This window comes from Arachis ipaensis, chromosome B6, assembly GCF_059453495.1.
Source record: "Arachis ipaensis isolate K30076 ecotype BB chromosome B6, ASM5945349v1, whole genome shotgun sequence".
Classification (NCBI taxonomy): domain Eukaryota; kingdom Viridiplantae; phylum Streptophyta; class Magnoliopsida; order Fabales; family Fabaceae; genus Arachis; species Arachis ipaensis.
Genome location: NC_142441.1, coordinates 148,570,968 through 148,581,464, shown reverse-complemented (window position 1 = coordinate 148,581,464; position 10,497 = coordinate 148,570,968). Strand labels below are relative to the sequence as shown.

The window sequence follows — 10,497 nt, the reverse complement described above, 5'->3', positions numbered from 1 at the left end:
TATTTAAAAATTAAAATTTTCAGTGTACTTGTTCAGTAAAAAATTATATAGGTTGCTTAATTGGAATTAATTAAACTCTATATATTTTTAGTTTTCTCTATAATATACTTCGAAAAAAGCATGCATGGGGACGAAGAAAGATGGGATGAGATAAACACTCTTACTTTAAAGGGGATTTGGCAAATTTTTCCGCATCGAGGAAAAAAAATAACAAAAAAAGAGAAGACAGAAAAAAGGACTGGGGTCCTACTTGAATTTTTTTAATTTTTAATTTTTATTTTCTCTTCAGCCATCAAAGAAAATAGGGAAAATAATTTTGGCATCTCAATTTTTTTTTTTTGAGAAAAAGAAGTGGATATCTGATCTTCAGAAGGATGTAAGATTTCACTAATATTTTTTAGAAGATAAAATTGAAAGACACAGCTATATATATATATATATTGAATTCAAAACAGTAGTAATTCCATTTCATTGGTATCTATTGCATTCAAACAATGAATTTATCAAAAGCCCATGCATCTATTTCAGTCCACGTTGTTCCACCAATCTGAAGTTCATGGCAAATTAAACTCAGACTTAGAGGAAGCTTCAACTTTCAAGTTGCAATAGCAAATTTCAATTATAGCTTCTAGGTTTTCCTTGTGCATTTGAAAGTAGCAATGGAAAACCCCTTTCCCATATCAGTGTATATTCAATTTGACAACTCATTTCTCTATTTCTTTGTTCGTCAAACAACTCTTTTATCTCTTATCTTTGCTTAAGGGCTCCTTTAGAGTAGTTCAGATCCCTTGCTCTTTGCTTTTAACTATAGGGAGAAAAATAAAGTTTGATCCATAGGTTTTTACATATCAGGACATTTCATTAACCCTATTCGCTGCTCAGCAGATAGAGCACTCCAAAAATGAAACAGCACTTGAGATGATAAACATTGCATTATAATTCAAAAAATACTAGGCGGCCAAGCATTTTTTGAACAAGTTTTTAACTAAGTCCGTGCGTTTCTTCTCTTTTGTATACACTTGAACACTTATTCTTCTTCCTCCTTATCATCGTCATCATCATCTTTTTTTGCGCACTTCTTTTTTCAACACCATTATCGTTGTCACCACCGCCACCACTATCGTCATCGCTTCCGCTGTCTTCCTCTTTTTCTTTTTGATGTTATTGTTTTTCTTTTTTTTCTTTTTTTCCTCCTCATCCTCTTTTTATCATCACCATCGTCGTCTTTGTCGTATTCATCTTCTTTTCCTATAAATATTAAAAGAACTAGAACAAAGAAATTTTGGTGCATAACACACAAATTTTGGTATACAGTACATTGACACCCAATCAATAAAATATGCACTGCACATAAATTTTGGTGTACAATACAAAAATCCTGGTACGTAGCACATAAATTTTGATGTGCACCATAAATTTTTTGAGGACTATACTTTAAGAACATTCACGCAGCAAAATTTGTGTTATGTGTGAAAATTTCTATGCTATGTGAAAAAATGTGTGCTATATGCAAAAATTTGTATACTATAAAAATGAAATATACAGAGCACATAAATCTTGGTATACAACACAAAAATCTTGGTTATAACAAATTTTGATGTGTAACACAATTTTTTTGAAGACTACATACCCAACATTAACTCACACAACTAACAAAATACATCCGCAGCAAAATATATATATTATGTGCAAAAAATGTGCTATATGAAAAAATTTATATATATCGATTAGCTTCTGTTATGTGCAAAATTGTGTGCTATATACTTCAAAAAATTTGCGTAGGAAGAAAAGAAATGGTACATATATCCCACATATGATCACTTTTGATTTTTTCCACTGGATTTGCACCAACTTTGTTGGACTTTTGTTACAAGAATACTTGTACATGTAACACCATTCTTATAATTCGATGGTGTTAATGTCAACGTCTACACGCTAATAGTCATGATTTGTAACAAATTTATGATCCATCAACTAGTTTGAAGATGGTAGATGAAGACACTTAAAAGTTAACGGAGGCTAGTACAAAATTTTAGGCATTGTACATTATATGCCATTATTTGGCATAGTTGGTTACAGCTTTCCGACTCCTTCAATGACAGATCTGAGTACCAACAATATTTATGAGAAAGGATTAGATATTTCCACTCTAAATTGTGTAAAATACATAATCTTTTCAAACGGAATTTCCTTAAACTATGCTTCATGTAAAGCTTTGTTACGGCTCTTTCTCGATTTTGTACGGCAAATATGTAATCCAAACATTCCTCGCCAAAAACTAGGGAAAACCAGCTCTCCAAAATAAAATCAAAGTACCTTAGTGAGCCAACTTGGACATTGTGATAGTCATTAACCGTGAGTTAAGATTGATTTTAAAAAAGAAAGAATTTAGAGGATTAGACTCTTACTATTCAAATGACGAGAATTTTTTTAATCCATCTTGTTAAGCACTTGATATCAGCTCTTTTCTCCAATGTATTTACTTATTTTATGGTTTTGGGGTGAGGCCAGCATTAAATTTTTTACAGCGAGTTACAAACAAAATTTCATAAAATCAAAATATAGACGTGGATACCTAACTAATATATTACATACCCAGAAATATCATTACTAATGCAAAAGGTCATACTAACACCTAGGGATCAGATACACCTATTCTATACAACAAACAAGGCTAGACTGTTTTAGAACAGAATATGCATCAGCAAAATTGAAATGTCAAATTTACAGTAACATTTAGAACACAATTTATTTTGACAATACATGAGATCACCTGATTTCTATATGCCAAACACAATGAGAAAGTTAACCATGTACAATACATAAGGAAATAAATAGATTTGTTACCACGTGCAGCTTCACTCCAAGTGCACTAGATAACTTTGAAGATCCTTTTGTCAAATTCATGAAGTTGACAAGCTGCTGAATATACGCTTCAAACTAGCACAAGCAGCACGTAATCTAGCCATGCTCATTGAGCTTATCTGTGAGGCAGTGTTGACACAACATATAGTCAAACACATATTAATTTCGTTATGTATGAAAGGTTAGTTGGCATACTCTGCAGAGAGCCCACATTTAAGAGGCACTTGCTCTCACCTTTGGACAGAAGCGAACATCAAGAGTTTCCAGCATAGTGCATCTAGCAATAGCGGCTTCAACAGCTTTCTCATCAATATTGCAAGACTACAAAACCAAAATTACCCCATCCGGAAACAAAAAAAAAACCCAAAATGTCAATAAAATGAAGGAAAAAAATTGCAGGAAGCCCGGAACTTCAATTTTGACCATGATTGGCAACACCTTTCATGGACAACAACTGATGAACTAATTCCAACATTTTGATAAACTAACCAAAGCTAATGCCAATAGGAGCCAAGAATTTAAAAGAGATTCTAGAACAATAGCATTTAAAAAGCAAGGTGCATAATGCACTCATTTTTCAAAATAATAAATAAAAAAGAGAGAGAGAAATGAAAGGTAGAGAAGTCTAGTAACCTGAAGGAATAGGCTGGCCAATCTTGGGCACTCTAGCTTCAAAACTTCCAAAGCAGCACAATTACTGTATAGACAAGTTAAAAACATTATCACATCTAAAATACAAGTATAGAAAAACCATCCACATTTTTGGATAAGAGTCAAAAGTTACCTTAAATTAAGCCAGCATAGGTTCAGACAAGCAACATCAACCTCCTTCAAATTATTTGAGAGAGAGAGGTTTAGGTATAATAAATTGGCACAATGTGCTGTCAATGGAATGAACACTTTCCTGATATTTGGACATCCGACACAGTTGAGATTCTGCAGTAACCGTGTGGGTTGCCCACTTGACTCGTGGACAATCTCAGAGGAACTTGGATGGGATAGGATCTTCACACCAGTCATTTCGGCAATCTCCCCAAGACTGGATCCCCAATTCAAATCATGCATATTCACACAGCCATTCAAGCTTACACGTGTAAGGTGTGTGCAGCAAGAAAGCAGCTCTTCGATAGCAGACTGACACAGGGTTCCATATGACAGGTCCAACTCTTGTAGTGCTGGTAAAGCACCCCCCTTGTAAAGAGGTTCAAGGGATGAATCTGTGAGATATTTGCACGCCTGCAACTTCAATACCTTCAAGAAAACAAGAATGATACTATCAGAGGTGCATAAAATAACTACACAATCAAAGGTTGCAAAAGATTCCAATATCCGTGAACTAAGGACAACAAAGTCACAACTGTATAACAACTTGAATACGTTTGGTTGAAAAACACAGGAATTACAAATTTTGCCCCCTTCCCCCTGACACCTTCCCCTATTCTATTTTTTAAAACTAGATATTCTAACAAATTACACAACCACCCATCCCCGCCAACATACACACAGAGACATATAAGCCAGCACCTAAGTATCATCAACAGTTATTTTATGCATAAAAAATGAATAAAACTAAGATCTCAACTTTATCAGGAGGCAATAAAAGCAACTAGACTAAATCGGCCTAAAGCTTGGACTGAAAATAACACACAACCACCACTAATAGAAATGTCTTTATTCTGTTGGGGTGGGGGCAACAACTATTTGTGCAATACGTGATCTAATTTCACAATAGCCACCATATGCACACAATTGTCTGCAACTCTTACCTTTAGCTGTGAACAAGACTCAAAAACAGGCTGCAAGTCGACCAAGAAAGTGTATGATAAATCGAGGAGAGTCAAATTTGGAAGAAACTGCAGAGAACAGAGACCAGATAAACCGATTGATGGGCAAGACATCAATATTAGTGACTCAATCAGGGAGCATGAAGCAGTTGTAGCAGACAAGCAGACATCTGTGAGTTGGCTGTATGTCACAACAACAAACATCAGTCCATGTACGAGGAGGATAAGAATTCATTAGTGAGTGAAACATCACCTGCAAAAAGAAGCATCCAGAGATGTCAAGAGAGGACAATTAATGGATGCTTCAGATAGTACACCACAACCTTTCAGCTCAAGTGAGACCATTGACGATGCTTCAATGCTGAGAATGTTCAATTTTGGACATATTCCTAAATTGAGAGACCGAAGACCAACCTATAAAGCAGATGAAGAAAAGAAAAAAGTAAGTTCCATCATACCAGCACATTAAATTCCTCGACTTTATTGCATACACCTAATCCCAGTACTTAACCAACTACTACTACTCCCCCCTTCAACAGCACCACAATGCCATGAGAGAAAAGAGAAACTTACTATATGGCATTGTTTCCAAAGTGTAGAAAACAGTTCTTAAGGCTTGTAAGACAGCAAAAAGCTCATTTACACAAGCATAAAAATTTTGGAAGTTCCACCTCAAGCAAAACAAACAAATAAAGCACCTAATAAATTTAAAACACTTACAGGACAAAATGATGCTCTTTCCAAATGATCACAACCATCTAAAATAACCTTCTCAAGCTTAGGACATTTAAGCTCAAGGGTAGTAATTGCACGACATCCACCGAGAGAGAGACTCACTAACGAGGTGCTTTTGAATCGGACTGATGTTAAACTCTGAATTCATCAAAACAAGATCAGTAATAAGACAGCAGAAATAGAACCTAACCTACATTAATTACAACTACCCGGGTAAAGATCAAATCAAACAATTTTTCAGGACACTTAACAGGTCGAAGGTGGAAATATGTAAGTAGATAGTGTAAAGTATTTTGACAATGAATACTTCATACACATCGAAAGAAAAAGCTTTTCAATGATTCCATTTATCTTCATAACAACCCTGTCATGTCAATCATTCTGACTCATTTCCGTAGCGGTACCAAAATGCTTTTGGAGATGTAAAGGTTAAATGCAATCACATAGTTAAGAAAAAACTACTAACATCTTAAAACTCCTCTGGTAAGTTTTTCATTAAGTTATGATTCAATCACTTATGTAAGTTCTACGAAAAGCAAGTATAATAAGGCAGATAGCCTCAGCATCTAATGAAAACCATGAATGGGGTAAACTCAATCAAGCAAACACCAAATCAGATGAACTTATTCACATACCTCACAATTATCAAGAACTAGTGATTTCAACATAGGACAACCTCCACCATCACTAAATACATCACATATTGAATTCGTCAAAGATTCACACTCAGAAAGGTCCACTTCTTGCAATGACTGGCATTGCAGAGCTAATGTTGTCAAACTATCCTGCTTTTGTAATTTTAATTCCTGCATTGCCACAAAATCTGTGATTTAAACCGCTATATACATGAGCATAGTAGCAAGAAATGACAAGTAATTACTAGACATACTTTTAGTGAATCTGAAGTGATGTTGATACAGTGAAGCGCAGGGCAGTTGGACACCAGTATAGAAGACAACATTAGTGTCCTCAAGTTCAAGTCAACAAATCTGTCAATGAACAATTCCGAAAGAAATTATAAAAGCCAATGCAGAAAATTAAGTATGAAGTTAGAACTGGACTAATACTTGTGTTGTATTGCATACTATTCAACTAAGAGAGAAGGGAAAAGATTAATATTAAAACTAAAAAGCAATTGGAATAGTTTGCTGCAGAAGGGGAAAAAGGGAAGCAGAAACATACTTGCGACAGTGTACCAGTCTAATATTCTGCAAACGTGGTAGATCCAAAGACACTGAAGTCAATAGACTGCAATTGTCAAGCTCCAAAACCTGCAGTAACAGTGACATCATTTATGCATCCTAAATATGTAAACTAAGGAATTCAGACATATCCTTAATATCAGCATCCAAGACCAATTACATACCTCCAACATATAACTATGAGCTATTGCAGCCATTGAGGCTGAAGTGATTCCCTCGCAGCTGTGAAGCTTCAAAACAGTCAACATTGGCAGTCTAACCGACTTCAACGAGAAAACAAGACAGTAATCAGTCATGTCATACAAAGTGATATTCAATCTATGAACGCAACAACTGACTCCAGAGTCTAAAGCATACCTCCAAAGATATATTTGGGCAATATGATGCATCAAGAAAACTAAGGTTCGCACAACTCAGTGCTATTTCACGCAGAGTTTCATCACTAACACACGAACAATTAGACATGTCTAGAGACGCTAGTTGTGGGCATGAAGTTGCAGCCGCTCGAATTGCAGCATCAGGAAGTTTATGACAAGAACCTATATCAAGCTCATGCAACAAAGGGCAATTAAGAACCACCTGTGCCATGTTACTACGCTTCAGTGACATGGTTTCTAGCTGTGGGCACCTGAGAAAGAATACACAATTACATGTTAGCTCCTTGATAAAGTGCCAAAGTAACATCATAATTTCTGTTAAATCTCAGCATATTCACCTGACTGCTATTCGCATCACACGGCATTTGGTTAACTGAATATGGCACAATCTATCATGGTTAATAGATATCTCCTGAATGCCATTTCCAAGTGTAGAATCATTGATATTCAATCTCTTCAACATAGAACAATCACCTAACGCATGAAAAAAAGTATCTGCTATCTGTCCTCTTCCTAAGGTTAGCACCTCAAGATTCCTGAAAGTAATTTATAACAAATCAGCAGGAGAGCTGAGACCATGATAACTTTATTGACTTCCTAAGTACTGCAAAAAATACCTACCGCAATGAAGAGATAGCTTTCATGACCAGCAAGTAAATAGTTGGACCAGATATGCTCATTGCTGTAGCATTTGGATACCGCCTACACATGTCTTCAACTGTAAACAGATATACAGCTTGAGATAAGCACATTACCTAGAAAACTTGGCTAAAGCATGACTTCTAGTGACACAGCACAAATTCCTAAGCTTCTGTGAATGTTAAAATTTAACAGCAGCAGAAACGATCCATGGTGAACAGTTTAGTAAAACATATACATTCAGACTCACATTGTTCTACGGATATATTCCGATCTTCAAAATTCAAACTCTTCCAGAAGTCTTCGTGAGCACTAGCAACTCGCCACTGCTTACAAACTCTGGCAGCTTTGCAAAGGTTGGGATGATCCAAAAATGAGAACACCTAAATTACAGGGGAAGGAAAAGTGCATGTAAGTAAAATAACATGAGGGGGTTACATGGGACCTTATCATCAGGGGTTGAAGTTATTTAACGGAGTATCAATAAGTATAAAAATGATCATCATCCAATATCATACCATATGCAGCAAGTCATCTGTGAGATCCATCCTGACTTCTAGGTCTTCTCCCTTTGAAATGTCACTATCGTCTCCTTCGCCGTCTTTCACGCAGCTCGCATTAAAGCCATTCTCCTCACCAGTACACATCAATGTAAAATCATCATAACATACATCACTGGTCGGTTGAGGAGACGAGCCTTGAAGATAATCATAATCTCCATAGTCAGCAGATGCAGTGGACTTCCCAGTATTAAAAGACGCAGAGGTTGCATAATGACATTCACTGCAAAAACGCAATCATCTATCATATTTGGCAACAGCTTAACTTAGGAAAATGATTGGGCTTTCTTTTCTTGAAGCAAAATATAACACATATGCTGCAACATTTTTCATTTTCCAGCTCATACTAACAACAGCAATAACCATAGTGCACAAAGAAACAACCGCCTTTTTCCTCTCTTACAATCCATACACACATAATACTTAAAGTTTGTGCTGAACCCTAGAATAATCTTAATCCAAAGAAAACACTCAAGAACTGATCCCTGAGAGTAGAAAACAATCATGCAACAAGTATTCACCCCCAACATCAACAACGAATAAAAAGCCAACAAAACCAAAAACTCACCCGAAATCAGCGTAAACCTTGGGCCGCTTGTGGCTCTCCGAACCGGCGGGAGCAGCGGAAGAACCGGAGCTGCTCTCCCCCTCGGACCGGCGCGGACCGGCCCATGAACCGAACCCATAGCCCTCGAACAACCGGAATAGCTCACCGGAAACCGGCACAGCAGGTCGTTCGTCGTTGTCATTTCCAAAAACGAGAGCAGCGGCGGCATCGTCGTAAACGCCGTCTTCTCCCTCTTCCTCTTCCTCTTCCTCTTCCTCTTCCTCCTCCTCTTCTTCTTCCTCTTCGTCGACAGGAATCGCCGTCCCCGAAACGACGTCGTCGTTTCTGAAGATGTCCTCGTCGTTACGCTTCATTAGATTGTTATCACTCTTTTTATCTTCTACCTCTTCTTCTTCGTTGAAGCATAGAAAGCACCAAAGCTTCATGCAATAATATTTATTTTCTTTCCTTCACTTTTTTGTCCAGCGGAGAAGAAGGCTTCAGGTACCATGCGTCTTCTTCTTCTCGATCCCGCGCATTTTTCTTCCAATTGAAAGCGAAATCAGGAACAGACGAAACCCTAATTTGAAGGATTTGGGGTAAAAAGAGTGCTGTGTAGGGAAATTTCAGAAAGAGAGAAAGGGGGTTTTAGAGAGAGAAAATCTAACACACAGAGAGAGAGAGAGATGAAGTTGAATGGATCTGATCGGATCTAGGGAGCTGCTTCGGCTCTGGCTTTGGTTTTCTCTTTGGAATTTTTTTTTTTTTTTTGATAATATCTCTCTGAGGGGAAATGAATGAAAATGAAGAACGCTTTTGTGTTGGGTAAGACTGGAGGAGAGAGTGCTTGACCATTGACTACGACGTCGTTCTGAGCATGGTCTTGGGCTTATACTCTTATGTAATAATTTTTGCAACGGTGCGATAAATGGGTTTATTATTACCTAGTAACAATATTAGAGTTTATTATTTTATGGGCACTTAACTAATAATCTTTAAAAATATAAAATTAAAAATATATTGTTAAATTATTACCAATTTATTAATGTATTTTGTTATTATTAACAAATTGAGATTTTTTAAAGTGAGAAAATTAGTAAAGTAATAAAATAATAAAGTTATAAAGTTATAAAGTGAAGAGGTAATTACTCTTAAATTAAAATAATAAAAACATATTTGATAAAAATTACAAAATTAAGAGTAATTAATCTTTTATTTTATTACTTTACTAACTTTTTTCTCTTTAAAATATCTAAATTATTTATTAACACATTCTATATTAATCTAATTATTTTTATGAATTATTATTAAAATATATGTAATAATAATAAATTAACAATTTTTTGAAATGGTAAATATTTTGTTATTTTATGGAAAATTTTATGTTCAAACTTTGAAAATATTTTTTATAAATAGATATATGAATAAAGATTCTTTCTAACGAAATTTATACATGGATTTATTTTTCAAATTGTCAATTCTCTGTTATATCAGTTTTTTATTTATTAAATGTATAAAATAATAATAAACAAAAAACTAGTTTAGATGGTAAATAATTAAATATGTTAAATTTTAAAAATTTTAAAAAACTAGTTTAATATATATTTTATACTAGTACTAATTTTACTATAGCATAGTTGGTTAAATTTAAAGTAATATTTTTAAATATTTTTATTTTTCTTCCCAAAAATTTAAAATTGATTCATTGTTATCTTAGCCATTAACTTCAGAAAAAAATTATTAACACAGGTCATGTGTATTTTAAGTTTTTAACTGTCCTATGTGGTA

At 35.2% G+C, this 10,497-nt stretch overlaps 1 protein-coding gene across 3 annotated transcripts; it reads right to left on the bottom strand.

Annotated features, from left to right (window-relative positions):
- Positions 1-695: 695 nt before the first annotated feature.
- SLOMO (F-box family protein) lies at positions 696-9,582 on the bottom strand. Of its 3 annotated transcripts, none has more exons than XR_002349487.2 (18): positions 8,731-9,582; positions 8,121-8,385; positions 7,853-7,985; positions 7,585-7,681; positions 7,302-7,499; positions 6,944-7,214; positions 6,751-6,849; positions 6,567-6,655; positions 6,274-6,373; positions 6,020-6,190; positions 5,370-5,522; positions 4,903-5,063; positions 4,632-4,830; positions 3,650-4,116; positions 3,499-3,562; positions 3,100-3,186; positions 2,848-2,984; positions 696-1,248 (listed from the first exon to the last, which is right to left on the bottom strand). XR_002349487.2 is itself a non-coding variant. In XM_016307370.3 (17 exons), exons 1-17 carry the CDS (start codon positions 9,153-9,155, stop codon positions 2,904-2,906), a joined length of 3,060 nt encoding a protein of 1,019 aa, XP_016162856.1. In that variant the 5' UTR covers positions 9,156-9,582; the 3' UTR covers positions 2,533-2,903. The 3 variants fall into 3 exon arrangements, 1 of the variants encoding a protein (XP_016162856.1); XR_015886072.1 differs by lacking the exon at positions 696-1,248 and adding an exon at positions 1,782-2,104; XM_016307370.3 differs by lacking the exon at positions 696-1,248 and having other exon boundaries at positions 2,533-2,984.
- Positions 9,583-10,497: the final 915 nt, after the last annotated feature.